This window comes from Cavia porcellus, unplaced genomic scaffold, assembly GCF_034190915.1.
Source record: "Cavia porcellus strain 051 isolate PalLab524CR breed Dunkin Hartley unplaced genomic scaffold, mCavPor4.1 scaffold_16, whole genome shotgun sequence".
Taxonomy (NCBI): Eukaryota; Metazoa; Chordata; class Mammalia; order Rodentia; family Caviidae; genus Cavia; species Cavia porcellus.
Window position 1 is genome coordinate 24358019 of NW_026947499.1, and position 20347 is coordinate 24378365.

The window sequence follows — 20347 nt, forward strand, 5'->3', positions numbered from 1 at the left end:
GATCTAGAGGAACTTTTTTTTAAAAGGCCTTTTCAAACATCAGATAACAAGAACTTTTACTTGGAGTAACTACAAGCTCACCTATTCGTTTTCTTTTCAATTGTGTTGCCATATTGCTTTTCTTGTTGCTCTTGCCCCCATTTCCCAAAAATGAGCTGTGATCTTATTTTTCATATGCAGTCACGAGTGTAGTTAGGACCTCAGTCAAGTGTGTAGTTAGAACCTTCAAACACTGCTTTAGAAGAAGTAATTAATACCTCTCTCAGTGTTTCAGTTCTCAGTGTTTGCCAAGACTATGCTTATAGAGAAGGCTATAAATTTACTAAACCTTGAGAGAATGACTGAATTTTTGGAAATATAAAGGAAGAGTATCTTCATAGCTAGGCAAGCAGACAACAGGATATAGTGCATAGTCACTGGTTTTATATAGATTAGTCTGGGATATCAACCAGACTGTGGCTCCTCAAGAGGCCTGACACTAGGTGTCTGACCTGCACCCTCCAGTTCAATACCTACAATAAAGAGGAATCCCACTATTTTAATGGATTTGAAACCTGCCATGTGTAAAAGATTTTCTGTCTCCTAATAGGGACTCAAGAAACAAATTTTCCTGATGGGTCAATTGTTTACTCTCGTTCCTCAGTCTTTAAAAAAAAAAAAAAAGGCTTAAGAACAAAAATTATCTTCTAGCTTCTCTTCTCAACAGAATGTTAAAATAGTTAACAAAAGAACTAATAGATAGTTCTCTTGAACTTGACTGAAATACTAGTTGGTATTATCTATGCCCAAGAGAGAAGTCAGCTGAAACATGCTGGGAGACTGCACTGCATATCCTTATGCTGCTTTCAAGCTAGAGCAGCAGCATACCACCTCCCTAACTGTTTACAGCCCTAAATAGACATAAAAGGGAATACTTATGCTCCTTGCAGTTAGAGTCATCCCATCTCTGCTACACTTTCTTTTTATCCACAAGGTAGGCTTCAATACTGCATTATGATCTGCTGCAAAGCATTACGTTCTTCATTAACAAAACCCCTCAGACATTCATTTGGACCTGGTGAGGGCTAATTAACATTGTTTGACTGTTTTTTTGTTTGTTTGTTCTTTTGGACCAGGAATGGAACTCAGGATCTTGCGCTTGCCAGGCAGGCACCATGCCGCTGAGCTGTATCTCCAGCCTCCATTTTTTGACTCTTGAGTTAAAAAAATTTTTTTTTGTTTTTTAAGTTATATAAATATAGTAATTTACTGAGACAGAGTCTTACTATGCAGCAGTTCAGGCTGGTGTCGAAATCATAGTAATCCTCTTGCCTTAGCCTCCCTAGTGCTAGGATTATAGACACGTGCCACCATATCCAGGAAAAAACAGCTTTTGAACAAATTTTAGAACTTGGAAGATATTAGCGATCATATAGCACTGTTTTATTTTACAAACAGAAAAACTGAGACTCACAGTAATTAAGTGACTTGACCAAGATCACACAGATTCTTGGCAGGTTTCCGGGATCCTAAACCAGGCTTTTTTCTACACTCCACCTTGAGAAAGAGGGTGTCGCTCACTGGGCCCTGGAATTGCAATATTAGATGCAAATAGCTAACCTCAAAGGAAAGTAGCAAACTAATTTCTTGGTCAGGTTTTCTCCCAAAGGACACTGCTTCACCCTCAGGGCTGATTAAAACTGTGATGAATTTTATCATTTGCAGCTAAAAGTCAGTACAAGTGGTCCAGGCAGCACTTGATTTAATAAATTCAATAAAGAAATGCAGCAAAACTTGATATGATTATGATAATCTGCTGTACCTGACCCAAGGAAACAACTACAGGCTTCAGCACAAACACTAGGGAAAAAAAAAAAACAAAAACCAAAACTGGCTTCTCTGGCATTATCTCGTATTTCCCGGAATTGTAAAACAAGAATGTTTAAATATTTATCTATCCGTATCTGCTTTACAGAGCACTGCTCCTAATTTATCTTGTATTCAAACAATAGCCTTGCAGGGGATATTACTTCATTTTTCTCACTGCAAATCCCAGCCTTTCATTTTTCTTCTTTTTATTATTTTATTTTAAGGAGGATAAAACTAAACATAACAAAGCAGATCAGAAGACAATGTAAGAGACTTAGATTTTAAAGCAAGACAACAGGAGATCATCACTGTCTATCATATTGTCTCTTGTTTTCTTCTAAATAGTTGTCCAAGTCTTCACACACGATGAATTCATAACAAAACAAAATAGTACTAAACTGATCAGAACAGGAGGATGAAGGCATTTTGGGCCTTCAAAACCAGACAATAGGGAAATCAACAATGGCTACCATAATGTATGTCATTCTCTTCAAAACAGCTGTCCATACCTTCATATGTGCTGAAATTAAACAATACAAAACAGACTAAGATCACTCTGAACAAAGAATAATAGTATTGCTGGATTTCATAGCATGATGCTACAGAATCAGCACTGAGTATTATAGTGTCTCTTTTTCTTCACCTAGCTGTCCACTTCATCATGCATTGTATAGTCAATTCTCATAAACTGTTTGGGAGAAGTTCTACACATGTATACCTATCCTTTCTATATTAGAGGGAAAAATAAAACAAAACAAAACACATTCCTAGAAAAACACAAAACAAAAAAGGCAAATAAAAAACAATAGCAAGAGCCCAAAACACTGACAATAGAGGTCTTCAAAACAAGGTGGTAGGAGCATAACTGGGGTTGTTATTTTACATAATGATCTTCAAGAGTTCTCAGATCACCATTCAATAATATGCACAATTGTTCCAACCCTATGAATGTTAACTATTTTGTTCCAAGAACTTGTAGAATTTGTAGCACAATCATCTTAGCTATCCTAAATGTGTTTATATAATTTTAGATATTTTTTCTTTTCCCTTCCTTTTTCTTTTTCCTCATTTTCCCTGAGATGTTATTTTTTCCTCTTTAAGCAGATTCTTATCCTTTCACTGTATTTATTGAGTTTTTGTATCTTATGTACTCTTACCACTTCTTACATTATGGAGATGATATTTACACATGAGTTTGATTTACTTCATTTATAAGTATGGTCTCAAGTTGCATCCATTTACTTATAAATATCTTATTGTGATCATTCTTTATACCTGAGTAGTACTCCATTGTATAAAAATACCACATTTTAAAAAAATCCATTCCTCAGTTAATGGGCATTTAGGTTGTTTCCAAATTGTGCTGCTATAAACATGGGTGCACATATATCACTGTGGTATGATGTTTTCAGTTCTTCTGGGAATATGCCCAGAAGTGGAATAGCTGAGTCAAATGGGTCTTCCAATCTCAGCTTTTTGAGGAACCTCCATACTGACCTCCACAGTGGTTGCACCAGTCTACACTCCCAACAACAGTGCAGGAGAGTTCCTTTTCCCCTGCAGCCTCTCCAGCATTTGTTGTTGGTAGTTTTCTTTATCCTGGACATCCTGGATTGAAATGGAATCTCAGTGTTGTTTTAATTTGCATTTCTCTAATGACAAATGATGATGAACATTTTTTCATATATTTATTTGCCATTTGTATTTCTTCATCTGAGAACTGTGTATTCATCTCAGATGCCCATTTTTGGAATGGGTCTTTGAATTTTGGGGATCTGAATTTTAAAAATTCTTTGTATGTTCTAGACATAGTCTTTTGTCTGAAGGACAGTTCACTAAGATTTTTTCCCAATTTGTGGGTTTTCTTTTCACTATGCTGGAGATTTCTTTCAACATGCAAAAACTCTTTAATAGAACATGATCCCAGTTATTGATTCTGTGAAGTATTTCGCATGCAGTTTGATTCTTGTTAATGAATTCTCTACCTACCCCTATGTCCTCAAGATTTCTACCTACTTTGTCTTCCAATAGATTTAGTTTTAATATTTAGATCTGTTTTAATATTTTAATCTTTGATTCATTTAGACTTTAGTGCATGGTGACAGGCATGGGTCTAGTTTTAGTTCTCAGCATAAGGAGAGTCAATTTTACCAGTACCATTTATTGAAGACAGCCCTTCATTTTTAATAAGCAATAAAAACCATGCTAATGTTCTTAATAAATAAGAGACTAATTCAGAAATCAGAATCAGACGTAAAAGGAACTGACCTAATGACGAGTTTAACCCTTATATAACATGATGAGTAAAGTGTGACTTTAATACCCCATAGTTCACAGTAGTCAAGTATCAATAGGAACATCAGAAACCAAAGAATTAAATTTCTTTGGGCTAAAAATAATGTGGCAGAGTGAAGAGGTCTCAAGAAAACAATGTTTCTATTTTCAAAAGTGATGAGATTTGTTCTACACTGCACATTTTAAAACATTTCAGAGGGCTCAATTGTTGTCCCATCTCCTGATCCACAAAGATGATCTACAGAAACTGCAAGTATGACTGAAGGTCACCAAGAAACAGAAGAAAAGATACCTCCAAACTCATTTTAAAAAGAGCAAAGCAAAATTAAAGCCAAAGCCAAGCTCTTACTTTCCCGGATCTGGCATCTGTGTACACAGCAACCGCAGAGATTGAAAACTTCTCCGAATAGAATGAATGTTTGCCATCCCCATAAATACAACTTCACAATTCGGGTAATATTCTGGAGAAAATAACAATAAAGAGAATGCAAATATGTTAAATTTAAGGCCCACACAGCCACTGCAGTTACTGACTAACGAAACTGCAATGTTGTGATGGATGACTATTATCCCAATGCTTATTCTTTTCTTTTCTTTTTTTAAAGGATTGCTTAGATCCAACCAGTGCTTATTCTAAGGAAAACAGTTCTTGAATTTTAGTCATCTTTGTGAAAGGAGTGGAAAAGGAAGGTTAGATTTGTAAAACAGATACACAAAATAAAAGCTGTTATTTATAAAAAGAAAGGCCTGTAAACTTCCATTTCACTCTAGGTTTATTTCCTGGACCTCATCTAACTTGTGGTTCTGGAATAGCTTTAACAAGAATTTGGCAGAACAGCATCTTCAGGCATTCAAATTTCACCTTGGTACAGCTGCTTTCAATTTCTAGCTCAGATCACATCTAAATAAGGAACTGTGTACTTTTGTCTGCACCATCAGACTGTCATTCAGGGGGTCCGGCCTTCAGAAGCCAGCATTCAAACAGGAGCATTACAGGTTAGAATAGGGGTTTCTCACTGGAACTCTGTATTTACTGCTTTTTTTTTTTTTTTTTGTCTTTTTCATTTTTATCGGTACCAGGGATCAAACTCACGACCGCCTGCTTGCAAGGCAGGTGCTTATGCCACTGAGCTAAATCCCCAGCCCCTGTATTTACTGCTTTAATTTTCACACCAGGCTTTCTAAGGAGAAGCCCTATGAGGAATTTGCTAGGAAGCAAGGGATGAGCATATCCACTGTCAAAAGCAACAAAATGCTTTCAGAAGCTGAGAAGCTGAACCCACTAAAGTAGTATCTCAGAAGATGACCTACTTTATCGCCTTAAAGACAGGCAGAAGAAGAAAGATTTGGCTTCACTGTACCTCCTCCTTCATTTCTGCTTGAAAAAGAACACACACTATTAAGACTTCTGGCTCTCTCAAGACAGGATAAAGAATATGGCTTGTCATTCATTATAAATCAATTATGCCCTGATAACCAAAAGATGGTATTATATAAATTTTGTCATTATCCTTCAAATTAAGGGCTAAGTCCAGGTAGAGCATGGGCTGGACTCAGAAGGAGAGTATTGCAGGATAAAATACTAAACACCTCACCTGGGCATTCACAGCCTCCTCCTTTGGCTCGGTTTGCTACAGCTGCTGCATAGGAGCGTGCATCCAATATCAAAAGCTTCTGTGGCTGGATAGATAAACTCTCTGCTCCTGAAGCATTAGACAGAGAAGAATCTAAGGACATCAGAAGAAGAATAAAAATAAATGAGCCTGTCTATCCCAAGAACTGTGAAAATTAGAACCAGAGGGTCATTACAGTAACCCCCCAAAAACGAGCAAGAGACAAAAGACAAAAACAAGACAGTCTCAAGTAAAAATTCCTAACCAGATCACTAATATGCAGAACTTCTATTTTCTCTTTTGCCTTATTAAAAGTTGACAAGAATTTACTTTCCAAAACCAACTCCTATAGTACACATCAAGAACTACATAGCTCGATGTCCTACATGTCATTTCTATGCTTGTAATCATTTCACCAGGTCTGACAATTCAAGTCCCCACCAAATATGCACTCCATTCTTGTTATACTGGTGAAGAAGAAAAACACTATAGGCTCTTAAAAAGAAATTTGAAACAAAGGGTCCTCTAGTTCTTCGCCAAGAGCCATGACTCCTCAAAGCTATCAAATTCTCTCTCTTCTATAAAACTACTAATATTTTCTAAGGAAAAGGCCATTTCAAGTAAATGTCCTCAGATGCTATAAAGACTGATGCCATGGATCCAGGGAGCACCTTACCAAACTCCACATCAGAAAGGTCTCCTCGACTGGGAAAATCTCGAGAACTGTTCCTAGTAGATAGCTTGCTGCCACTTGATCGGGAGTCAGAAGCACATGCTTTGGCTACTGACTGTACCAGGTGCTCATCATCTGCATTTCGCCAGCCCCACCAGCTGACCTCCGGCTGTCCACAGCGAGCAATAACAGCTCCATTGTTCTGGTGTCTGTGTGAGGAACACGTGACAACAACTGCATCATTCAATGGGCTCTAAGTCAGATATTCTATACTCACATGAAAAGGTACCTTTTTAAAACCTTAATGAAAAGTCTGGCTCCAAAATATTGAGTTAGCTTTGAGTCTTCTCAGCATTAAAGAAGGTAATAATTTCACATAGGGAAAGTAACAACAAATGCTATACGTATCTTTATCAATTATTGTACCAACAACACAGAGTACTCTATAAAGTTATCAATAAGATGATACACACTCTTAGAGAAAATAAGTTAGTATTTACAACTTAAATATTTGAATAGTTTGGGGACTAAGGTAAAAAAACAATCTACAAAGGCCACACTAATTTTACTACTCAATAATGGAGAGACTAACTACCTTTTCTGACACAGAACCTAAATAACCTGGCATAAAAGATGTTAAAGTAGAGAAAAATGTGTTGTCTCACTGACTTATGAGGGTTCACTGTAACAATGGTGTACTATTGGCTGGCATAGGGACTCTTTTCACAGATTTCACTGTTGTGACTGAAATATTTACCTGGCCCACAGTGGATGGTTTTACAAAATCTCCTGAGATTTCATGAATCACAAATAGCTCTTTTTAAGATAGCTCAAAGAGCCAACTACTTTTCCTCAGATTCTTAGAAGGAAAGAAACAACAATCTCAATAAGTCATACTTGGATAGATCCTTTTTCAAGAGCAGAAACCATACTCATAATCTACTGCAAGGTCTTATTGGTGTAAGTAATTAAATAATAAACAACTCATAAAAGGTCACATATTGTATGGTTCCATTTATGTGAAGTATTCAGAATAGGCAGATCTACAGAGACAGAAAGTAGATTACTGGTTATTGGTTACCTAGGGCTAGGGGCATTGAAGAGGTAGTGAGAAAGGACAGTTATTAGATATATAAGGTTTTTTTAGGTGATAAAAATGTAATAAAACTGTAGTGATGCCTGCACAACTTGGAATACAGTTTACTAAAAAAACTATATACTAAAAAGGGTAAATTATATGTGGCATATCTCAATAAGACTTTTAAATTAAAAAAGTAATCAGTTCACTACAAAATTATTTTTCAAAACCAGTTAATTGTCCCCCAACTCAGTGTCTCAGAGGAGAGCTGAAAGTATTTTATATACTGCCAACAAGCTCAAGTGGCCCACACGCTACATGAGGACATTATGGAAATAAAACCTCACTGATTATTAATATGCCTAGTCGCAAACAGGTACTAGGTAACCACTGAGCTGAAAGCTTTCCCAGCAAGGCAGGCAGGGCCTTTTCAGAAGCATCTTCTTTCTATGCAATGCTTTCCGATACCATTTAACAAGAACAGTAGATGGCACTCTTCAGCCTGGGTCTTGGGTTTTAAAGACCACTGGTCTTTATAATATTTAAGATTTCACCCGTGTTACTCTAAATTAGACTAACACTGTACAGTAATTAAAAATCACTAAACACAAAATCTATAACTTTAACAGGGAAGTCAGGAAAAGTATAAAACTTTAGATCTTTACCCAAAGGACAAGCTCATCAACTAAAATAGATAAATAATAGTTTAACAGTTTTATAAATAAATAATGGCTTAACAATGTCTACTTTGTATTAGGCATGTTCCCGATATGACTAGGAATTTCTAATCATCACTACAGGCACAAATGGGGCTGTTGCAAACTGAACTACAGATGGGTGCCATTCTCACCATCTTGCCATGTTAGCGAAATGTGTTTTCAATTATAAATCCAATTAAATGTTCTCTCATCACAGTGGGAGAAAGCCCTACTCAGGCGCTGGTTCGGCATGGTACTGTCAAGTAACTGCTGCTAGCAACATCAGGAATCATTACTGCAGTTTACAGTCAACTAAACTCTGTAAATTTATGTCAGATTCAGAGGTATCCTGCCACCTAAGCTGACAAAGCAGAGAATGATAGATTGTTTCAAACATTCTTCAAAATATCCCTTATAAAACTCACAAATAATACAGCAACCCAGGCTTGATCTCAGATATACAAGACACTTGTTCTGAATCAGAGACCAGTTCCAGGAAACCTATTCTGTGTAAATATATGGACTGCAAGAACATTCATTTTCTGGAAAAAAATTGGAATAAGATTTTTCATTATGCTCTAAATCTCTACAAGAAGAAAAAACCCTACGGCTAGTACCTTCTAAAACAAATTTTAGAAAAGAGAGAGAGAAAAAAAAGCATCTTATTTGTATCGCATTTTAACAAGCATTTCTTCAACTAGCTCTCTTAGGCTTCTCTACCAAAACTAGAATTCCCCAAAAGCTTTTAACTCGGAAAAAAGAGTATCCCACCACCACCCCCAGTCCCACCCTGATGTTCAAAGTCATCAAGCCCAACAAATACCAGGCTGCCGATCTAACACAGCTGTTGGCTAGAATACCAACTGGCCACCTTTTCTATTCCACTGGGGCTGATCACTGACTCATAAATCTCATTGGTTTTTATTGCTGTCTAATTCCCATATCATCCTTACCACTTGAGTGATAGGTAAATCTGGTGATCTACTTTTCTAGGAGTGTCTGAAAATAAGAGTGATGAAAATTGAAACTGAAAATCTAATGGGTTCCACTGGGCCTAATGGAAAAACACCCCTTCCTACAACCTTAATGTTTCAGTGGAAGGCCAGGTGTGATCCCAGCATTCTGGAGGTTGAGGCAGGAGGATGGCTGTGAGTTACAGGCCAGCCTGGGCTACAAAGTGAGTTCAAGGCCAGCCTGAGCTGTACTGTGAAACCCTGTCTCAAAAAGACAAAATTTTTTTCCAGTGGAATGCCTCCTGACATCAAAGAATTTCTAACCAAGTCATTGGTTTTGACCAACTCAAGGAGAATCTGAAAAGTCTACATATTAGAAAAGTGAAGAATGTTAACATTACAAGGTGATAATAGTGGCTTCCTAAAAATTTAATATGATTCTGTAAGAACTGAGAGTGTGACTGATACATAATCTACTCCAAACGTTGCTTATTAATAGGCTCTCATTCAGCTGTCACAGCATACCTGCAAAGTAAGAACTATCATTTCCATTCTACTCATTAGGTGCAGACTGAGATCAGTTTGCAAATGTACTCCACATGCCACAACATGTAGTGTCAGAATAGGTTTGTGCCTCCAAAACGTGTGCTCTGCCACTACTCTACCAATCTCTCCTAGAACTTGCTTCTCTTGTCATTCATGCTTCAGAGGTCTGTCAAATTTTCTACTCAGTTCAGCCCTTGCCTTTTTCTTTAAATGTTCCCTCTCAAAATTGAGTTTTTCAACATGTCTAAGTGTTTTTTTTTTTTTTTTTTTTTTTTTGGTCGTCTTTTTCATTTTTATCGGTACCGGGGATCAAACTCACGACCGCCTGCTTGCAAGGCAGGTACTGATGCCGCTGAGCTAAATGCCCAGCCCCTAACATGTCTAAGTGTTAATCACAATCACAGATGATTCAACTCTATGCTTCCAGACCTCACATTCTAGAACACTTCTCTCTTAATCCAAAGGCCTTAATATCCAAAACTAAACGCAGTAAGCACATTATCTTCTCACAGAATGAATGTAAGAAGGATCGTGAAATTCCATGTATAGTCACCTTTTTATTAATGTTTTTTCATCAATGTCAATTGAACCACCAGGTATTCCAGATACAGTGAGTACATCAATGTGTACTGGAAAAGCAACTTCAGGAATTTCTAAAAGAAGTACTAACTTGTCTGAAAAGTTCTCTGAACCATATTCTCTCTTTCCAAGTTAGCAGCAGCAGTGAACAGACAGTTGCACCAGCCTAGCTGGTCAAACATACTTACCTGTAGACAACAGCAGGGATGCGCTTCCACGACCTGAAGCTTGCTACACTTTCTAGTTCTTTGTCAGTGATCCATGCAGGCACTATGAGCTCTTGTGGATAGCTACCACATAACCTAAGAAAGGGAAAATGAGTAATGGGGAGGAGGAAAAGAAGTAAAGAGGAGAGGGAAGAAAAAGGAGAGAAGAAGGAGATACCAGGTAAGCTAGCATAGGGATATTGATCACACTATCACAAAGCCTGTTAAGAGCAATGGAGATGGCTGGGGAGGAAGCTCAGTTGGTAGGGCATTTGCCAAGCATATGTGAGGCCCAAGGTTTAATCCCCTGCACTGCAAATCAAAAAAAAAAAAAAAAAAAAAGGAAATGAGAAGCATTATCTGAATTTTGATCTATTCAAAACCAAAATGGGTTGCTAAAAGTGTTTTAGGCCACTATATTCTATTTCCATGTGATACTACCTTGGGTTGTTCCATTTGTCATTGCCTTTTGGGAATCTGGCAAATTGTCAATGAAAAAAGGGGAAATAAGGGTATTCTCTTTATTCTCCATGGCAACTCTGTTACGACAAATAATAGGTCATTTCTAACTACATGAGCACCTAATGCAATTACTGTTCTTTCAGGATTTTGCTGAAAGGAAAACAAGAAAAGAAAGACAAAAACTCACAATTCCAAGTTTCCAGAGACCTCTTAAAATTAAGTCATTCTTTGATCTAAACCAAACAGGTTGTCCTAATTATAGGTAAACAGAGCAGTCACGAGTACAAAGCAAAACCATGTACTTGACTATGTATATACATAATCATAGTACTATCGGGCCATCTTAGTAAAGTAAGTCATTAATCATAATTTTGGTAAAATATACCAAACAAAGAAAGAAGAGAAAGAAGCTTTTTATTAGGGAAGATGTTGTGCCAGCTGCATGCTAGTCAAGCTGATGAACTGCAAACCTGTACTTCTGACAGGTTTTTATTTACAGGTAATCTCTATAGGTAACTTCATCTTCCTTTTTAATGATGAAGGCATTGGGGCCTTTAATTCAAATCTGGAAACAAATTCAGTCACTTTTACTACCACCACCACTACCCTCTGCCCTACTCTATCCTATGCATTGGACAGAAACAGGCAGAAAAACTCACACTGAAGCCAGGTGTGATGGTGCACATCTGTAATCCCAGCACTTGGGAGGCTGAGACAGGAGGTTCACATGAGTCCAAGGCCAGCCTGAACTACATAAGTGAGACCTTATCTCAAAAACAATAAAACCAAACCAAATCAAACCAAAACAACAAAACCAACCAACATACTCTGGCTTGGAAATTGGGGGTTTTGATGACAATGCACTAACTTTTTTTCTGTTTTTCATTTCCAGAAGATGAAGTATCAGGAATTTAAAAGCCACTGATCCAGGAAAATGGCTTTGACTGAGAAACATTACATAAACTTCCTAACACCTACCCACAAACTCTGAAAAATAACGTAGGACACAGTGACCATAGTTAATATTCTAAGCATGAGTTTCAATCCTTTCATTTTGTTTTCAAATGAATTTTATTTTTCCTTTGTAGTAGAAAGAACTCTTCAATGCCTAACACCAGTTCTGAAATGGACTAGTCAATCCAAGACAAGAAGCTATTTTTAAATTCCATATTAATCAGAAACTTTTTTGGGAGGTACCAGGGATCAAACTCACGACCTCACACCTATCACACAGGCACTTACACCACTGAGCTAAACCCCCAGCACTCAGAAACTTTTTTAAAGCAAGCTTTGTTTAATTCAGTTTTTTACTCCAATTTTCTAAATATGTTCACTGTCCCACAGATGTTACACTATCCAGAAGTTAGCCTTTCTACAAGGATCAGGTGCTCCCATGTGGCTAAGCAGTAGCCAGGGGAGGAAAACTGGGCTGCACTTAGGAAAGCCTGTGCCAGCTTCAAGCTTTCTGAAGCCTCTCCCTCCTCCAGTCTTTCTCCTTTGCTTTCACTTGTCACTGAGAACAAGGAGTTAGGTCTGTAAACTTTAACTCCTTTCAAGATCCCAGGTTTGGGGCTGGGGATTTAGCTCAGCGGCATAAGCGCCTGCCTTGCAAGCAGGCAGTCGTGAGTTCGATCCCCGGTACCGATAAAAAGAAGAAAGACAAAAAAAAAAAAAAAAGATCCCAGGTTCTTAATTCCCATGTTAAAAGCTGCTGAATACAGCAATAAACTATACAGCCTTTCTAATAAAAATGAAACCATCTGATGGCCTGCCATAAACAGACCAGAAAAATGGCTATAACCTAAGATAGTTCATAAAACAATGAATAGTGCAGTGAGGAAACTTAAGGATATATTAATTTAAATGTACTGTACAGTTTTGGTTTATGAAACTTAGATCACCAAACTCACAGTAGTTAAGTGCTCCCTCTCCACCAATCTCTCATATATTTTAAGGAAACAAGATGTTAAATATCTAACAATGGTTACCATAGTATTTAATGGTTACATGATCCTAACTATGAAGTTAGGTTTAGGCGACATATTGAAATACTTAGGTCTATTTTATAGAGTCTAGAACAAAATTAATCATAAAGTCTAGCTCCTAAGTGTTTTGTCACTTCTTATAAGATCACTGATCACACTAGAATGATGCCAAGTAGTAATGCAAATAATCGAAACTGTCTGCCTTAGGGTAAATACACAATATTATCCAGACATATATGTACTAGGAAGAATATAGTCCTGGTGGTTGGTAAAAAGGAAGATAGATCCTATTAAGGATTATTTTCTACTCCAGCAACAGCAATAGGAACAGAAAGTTCAAGAATACTCTGAAGGTCACACACTTAGACCTAATAAATCAAATTCCATTTCAAAACAAAAGTATGGTTCAATCATTCTACATGAGACCTGGTGTTTCTGTAAAGATATTCCCTATGAAACACAGGCACCCATAACTCACTTGTATTTTTCATTGATATTGGAAATCCTCCAGGCATTGTTCATATCAAAACCCATCCGTTCTACTTCGTTCTTAAACCTTGACGTTACATGCTCTCCTAGGGAGAGAGACAGAAATATTACTTTGCAGAACAGGTGGAATAAAAGCAGAGTTATCTTGTTCAATTATATTTAAAATTGTTAAAAGGCAGAACCTATATAATTACATGTACTTAGCTCTGACAGACTGACTAAAAAAGAGAAAAAAGATTAACTTTTCACGAAGAACTATATTATCTCATCTAAACTCTACCATCCCTGAACTTCTTTTACAGAGGACAAAACAGGTGGAGAGGTTATCATTGCATATTTTTCTGCTCCCCCAAATTCATGTTCTTTCTTATCACTACACTGGCTAACTTCCTATTTCTACACTCAGATCAATAGTATACATGTGAAGAAATAAAACCATTTAGCAAGATCACCAAGAGTAATGATATGATCTATGAATCTGTCTGAGAACTTCTGAGTCAGATTTCAGAATATGAGAGGTTTTAGGATTTTAGAAAGGTAAAATGGTACTTATAATATTAGCTCACAAACTTAACCAGGGTTACTAATTAAGTGTTAATACTTCTTCAGTGAAATACAAGGATAATAAAAACAGCAACAAGTAACTGTCAGCTCAGATCATGTCAAGCTAGATCTGTAGTTAAGTGGAAACCTAACTGCCCGCACCTATGAATACCAGAAAATCCAAACTAAGCAAAGTCCTGAACATCTGTAAGAACATCTACCAAAGCAGGTACAATCTGTACATTTGGCTAATGAATTTGGTTGAACCTAATTAAATGTCAGTAAATCTGAATTACTTTCTTCCTTAAAAATAGACACCGTCCTAGATAGTAATTTTATTAAAACAAAAACATTAAGCAGACCATTAATATATATAAGTCATGTTACAAGTTATAAAATAAAAGCTGGTGGGGGCTGGACCACCACAACAAATAAAAGCACAAAACAGTGCTTTGGTGATCAGAAAACAAAGATTTGCTCTCCTGGGGGAGAAGCTATAGAATAACAAACAATAATTACTGAATGAAGAACAATTCTGTAAAAACTGCTTCCCATTTGAACTACTTTTCCTGAGCTTAAGCTAGGTGTGATATATGTTTCTTGAAGGAAAGCTATAAAAAGATGAGCTTCAGAGATGTAACAAAAAAATAATAGCTGATTCTGTCCATTTGGAAAAAAATTGTAGAAGCATGAAGCCAGATTCCAAATAGGAAAAAGAGGGTATGATGGTGCATACCTGTAATATCAGCACTCGGGAGGCTGAGGCAGGAGGATCACTGCAAGTTCAAGACCAGCCTGAGCCACAAAGTGAGTGCAAGACCAGCCTGAACTGCATAGCAAGATTTTGTCTTAAAAAGGAAAAAGGGGGAAAAAAAAAAAACCCCACATAGGAGAAAGATATCTGAATTAAAATGCCGCCTGTCTACAAACTATAGCTACTGACCATCGAAAATACTAAATGAGTAGTCTTTTACTCAAAAATCAAAATGTGAGAGTTGTAAAACTATAGCAACTTCCAAGTTCATTAATGAAAAAGATATTCTTCCCTTCCTATACAGCTCCACAATCTTGCAAAAGTAATTTTATTGACAACCTTTTACATTTAGTAACTATCTTAGAATACACGAAAGGTCCTAAAAAGGACCTTTTGATTTAAAAATAATCATTAGTAAAATAATGATAAAACTGTAATTGCCATCAGCAGCAATTTATTACACAGAACCACTACCTAAAGAAAGGCTTAGAACCTCCATCCAGGGCACAAAATTCTAACTAGACAGAGAAACATACTGAGTAGCAGTCTTAGAAAATCTGTTATCTCGAGTTCCTTAAGAAGTTTTATCTTTGTATTCTCTAAAGCAGTGATTTCACAAACTAAAACCCACCATCATGACTCATAATAAGAATTAAATTTCCCATTACAAATGCATGTATTTCTTAATGATTGACAAAGCAATACCCATTTACTGTGATGCTTTCTGATATTTTCTATTCCACTTCATTTCTTCAAAATTTTATTTTACAACCCACTAATACAGCCAAACCTTCCATTTAAAAACCACTGCACCACACACACAAAAAATTAAGCAGCAGGTTTTACATACATGGACAATCAACTTGTACAAAGTGTTTTCGATGTCTAGCCAGGAAAAATGAACACCAAATATACCTACTGTTACATTTTCTTTCCATCTTAGAATTCCCATGTCTCAGGTAATTCAATACTGAATATGTTCCAATACCCCAACTTAAATACTGGAGCCATATAGTTTCTTTGACTTTATATTTCCACTTCAATTCTGTCTGCCTCTCCACCCTCAAAATCTTAAACATTTAGCATTTTTCTATGGGCCTGAAAACAGGGGCTCTGGGAATTGAACCCAAGGCCTTATACTGAGCTACATCTCTAGCTCTTTTTTGTTCTCAGGCAGAGTCTTGTTAAGTTGATAAGCCATCTAGGCTGCACTTGATCTTGTGATTCTCACCTTAAGAGTGCTTGGATTACAGGTGCATACTACCGAAGATTTTTTTTTTCTTTTACTACAATGACATACAGTCCAACAATTTCCTTTCAGTAGGGATGAAAACTTTTTAAAGAAATGAGCTCCCTATATCACAAACACAAAGTCAATCTGTAATCTAAAAACAAAATTCCTCCCAAAATCTAGTTTCTTGGCTGATTCTGCGTATTGACAACTATACACATTAGCTAAAGGCCTGGGATAGAAGAGACAAATTTATACCCATCAAGATGGGAAGGTAGACCAGAGTCAGAGAAAAGAAGTGTACCTTCCAGATTCTTAAATATGGAGAAAAGAATAATGCTTTCCTATGCACACAGGTACCAGTGAGTCCTCAAGATTCATACTTCCTGCACTGTATTTGAGCCTAGAGAAAATCTAAAGTCATAGGCTGTTTATAGATAAACATGATGTAAGGAGAGTGAGGCTCAATGCTGAACAAACAATTGAACTGCCCGAACTCCTTGTTCATTTTTCAGGACTCTACACTAATGCTGGACTCCAGAGTAATGACCCCAGACAGAGCCATCTCCAAGCAGCCATCTGAAATGACAAACCTGGAATTGAGGAAATTGAGGGCACAAAAGAGAGACGCTTTTGAGTCTGCTCATTTAGAATGTGAGCTGGGGCTCATAGTAGGGTTACGAGTTTGGTAAGGCTTTTGCAGCAGGTTTCACCAGTCAACTCTAGTAGCAATGTTGAGATGACTTCCAAAGCTGAATAAGGCCAACAGCAATGGTTACAATATTACTGGATGAACTAAAGTTTATAGGACTACCAAGACAATGATGTCATTTCCCCATTTTCATTCTCTGACACATTCTATCAAGGCACTTGGAAAAGAACCTATAAAAGGTTAAATGAACTGCTAAAGACTATAAACTACTTTTAGTTTGGCATGAGGAAAGCTAGTTTTTCCAACACCATTTATTAAAGAGGATATCCTCTTCCAGTGAATGTGTTTGGCCCCTTTATCAAGATCAGGTGGCTAGTGCATTTGGAGTTATTTTCTGCTGATTTTAGTCTGTTCCACTGATTCTCAGGTCTGTTTTATTGCCAGCACCATGCTGTTTTTATCACAATACCTCTGTAGTATAATTTCAAGTCAGGGATTGTGATGCTTCCCTGACTTGCCTTTGTTGCCTGGAAATGCTTATGCTATTCCAGGTCTTTTTTAGTTCCAAATGAATTTTAGGAATGTTTTCTTTAGTTCTATGAGGTATGCTAATTGTACTTTGATTGAGACTACATTAAATCTGCACAGTAATTTTGGGAGCATGGCTATTTTCACTATGTTGGCTCTTCCTACCCAAGAGCAAGGGATATCTTTCTATTTTTTGATATCTTCTTCAATCTTCTTTTTCAGAGAACTGTAGTTTTCAATGTAGAGATCTTTTACTTCCTTTGTCAGATTGATTCCTAAGTATTTCATTTTTTTTGATGCTGCTGTGAAGAGTTATTATTTCTCTAATTTCTCATAGTGAGTTTATTAATTGTCCACAGGAATGCTACTGATTCTTGAGTGTTAACTTTGTACTCAATTACTCTACTGAATCTGTTTATTAAATCTAGAAATCTTCTGGAGGAGTTTTGGGGATCTTCTATGTAGAGTATCATGTCATCTGCAAATAATGATAATTTAACTTCTTTCTTACTTATAATTCCTTTTTTTCTTTCTCATGTCTAATTACTCTGGTCAATGTTTCCAGAACTATACTGAATAGGAAGGAATGGTGACAGTGGACATCTTTGTCTTGTTCCTGATTTTAATAAATTAAAATCAAAATGGATCAAAGACCTAAATATTAAAACAGAAACACCAACATTGCTGGAAGATAGACCAGGGAGAACAATGGAAGACATAGATGTAGGCAAAGACTTTATGAACAAAATTTAGATCACACAGAAACTATCACAAAGAATCAACAACTGGGATCTCATATTATTAAAAAGCTTTTGCACAGCAAAAGAAATCACCAACACAGTGAAAAGACAACCCAGAGTAGGAAATAATTTATGCCAGCTGTTCTTTAAACAATTAATATGTAAAACATAAAAAACCTGAAAACACCAGCCCCTTCAAATTCAAAGAACCAATCTAAAACTGGGTATCTGAAATTAACAGACATTTTTCAGAAGATGTACAAACAGCAAATAAATATATGAAAAAATCTTCAACACCACTAGTATTTGAGAGATGCAAAATAAAACAATACTAAGATTCTGTCTCACACCAGAAGAATGACTATTATCAATAAAACAACTAATAACAAATGCTAGTGAGACTATGGGGAAAAAGGAATCCTATGGTTAGTAGGAGTGTAGGCTGGTACAACCACTGTAGAAATCAGTGTGGAGACCGCATAAAAACCAGTCCCATTTGACCCAGCTATGGATATATCTTAGTGGCACAGAACCTGCTTGGCAAGTGCGAGGCCCTGAGTTTGATTCCTGTTTAAAAAAAAAAAAAAGAAAAGAAAAAGCGTCATATCACAGCAATATATGCTCACTCTTGTTTATAGCAGCACAACTTATAACAGCTAATCTTGGAAGCAATCCAAATGTCGATCAACCAATGAAAGGATAAAAAATATATGGGTTTAGTGTGTATATATAATGGAGTATTACTCACCCATAAAGAAAAATAAAATTGAGACATTTATAGCTAAACGGTTGGACCTTGAGACCATAATCATAAGTAAAATAAGTCGGACACACACGTAAACATCACATTCTCTCTCTGATGTGAGAAACTGAAAATATAAGTAAGAACATAAGTGTACAACAGATAATGTGAAATAGGAAGAAACTGTTCAAAAGGAAATAAGGATGAGAACCAAACTTTGTGAATGGGGAAGGGGAAGGAGTTTGAAAAAGGTGGCGGGAATGGCGTAGGGGCAAGGAGACATCAAGGTATATCATTTAAAGTTAAAACAAAATTTAAAAACAAAAACAAAATTATCAGTAACTTTAGACTAAAATAATTTCTACTCAGAATCTATGCTTGTGATCCATATACGAGAGCAGAATATACAAGGACATCATCCTAAAATATTTCAAGGGTTGTCTCACCCTTCAGATGATTTCTAAAATGTGGTTGTTAGGAATGCTAATATTTGATGAGTTATCTAAAGCTATCAATAACACTCAACACAACAGAGGAGAGACAGAAGAACTAGGTTAACTGGCTTTAAAAATTAATGGCAGTATTTTGTTTCGTTTTGTTAAAATCAAGTTTTTCCTCTATATGCCACACTGAAAATAAAAGGGAAAAGTCACACATATATATACACACATTCCAAAAAGGTCGCTAAAATACAAGTAAGATTTCATGTGAGTAGAGGCAAGTTTCCTTTAGTGTGGACTGTGTATTTTGGGAAGAAACAAAATGCAACCCTTCATCATAGAGAATTTCCAACCAATCAATTGTGGTAACATTATCTCTAGTTGTATAATTTCCAAAGAGTTTTCATAAGCATGGCCATAGGAAACATTCAAATATTTGCTGAACTGAACTCTGCACTATGTATCAACACATTAGATTATATTTGATCTTCAAGATCTTGGATCAGTTTGGGGAGGAAGAATATGAATGTCCCAGCCTGAAGAACAAAGGAAACCAAGGCAGAGAAAGGATAAATGGCTTGCCTAGCATTATTTTCAATTAAAAAGTATAGATTTGAAATCCAAGTTTTTAAATTTCAAAGTAAGTACTTTATCCTTTCCATGTCCCCAGATATCAGAAGCCCTGAAAAAGCCAGGCATCATTGCATGCCTATAATCTCAGCACTTGTAAGGTTAAGGCAAGAAGATCACCTGGAGTTTGAAGCTAGACAGGGCTATGTAGTGAGTTCAAGCACAGCCTGAATACATAGCAAGACCTTGCCTCAATCAATTAATCAATTAATAAAATTTAAAATTGCTTTAAAAACTGCCCCTAGAGGCCAAGGATATAGCTCAGCAGCACAGGGCCTGCCTGGCAAGTGCATGGTCTTGAGTTTTATTTGGTATGTACATACATACACATACACACACACACTCACACACACACACACACACATACAGCTGCCCCTGAAAAACCACTGGACATTGTGGCTATCTCCATAGCCTGATGGCCAAAGAATACCAGATGTCATTAGGTAAAGAAGGACCTCAGGACCCTCTTCCTTAGGACAAACTCACTTATAAATAGGAGTACAGCTTTCACATGGTAAATCTTAGTAATATCCTAAGAGTTGGTTTAAATACAAAAGAAACAACTAAAATTATCAACAAAATAACACCCCATAAAAAGATGAAAGCTTTTTGGGTCAGGGGTTTATCATAGCAGCAAGCATATTGTGAGTTTGATTCCTGGT

The 20347-nt window shown here is 36.6% G+C and overlaps 1 protein-coding gene across 14 annotated transcripts in view; it reads right to left on the bottom strand.

Annotated features, from left to right (window-relative positions):
* Mtmr3 (myotubularin related protein 3) overlaps window positions 1-20347 on the bottom strand; it is a 132441-nt gene that overhangs the window by 14558 nt on the left and 97536 nt on the right. For 13 of the 14 annotated variants that reach the window (XM_063225963.1, XM_013141762.3, XM_063225959.1 and 10 more), the window contains 5 exons: window positions 13415-13511; window positions 10472-10585; window positions 6433-6638; window positions 5739-5870; window positions 4493-4604 (listed from right to left, as the gene is read on the bottom strand). In XM_063225963.1, coding sequence (XP_063082033.1) covers window positions 4493-4604; window positions 5739-5870; window positions 6433-6638; window positions 10472-10585; window positions 13415-13511 — 661 coding nt within the window. The remainder of the gene's footprint in view (window positions 1-4492; window positions 4605-5738; window positions 5871-6432; window positions 6639-10471; window positions 10586-13414; window positions 13512-20347) is intronic. The other variant, XM_013141764.3, reaches the window with a different exon arrangement.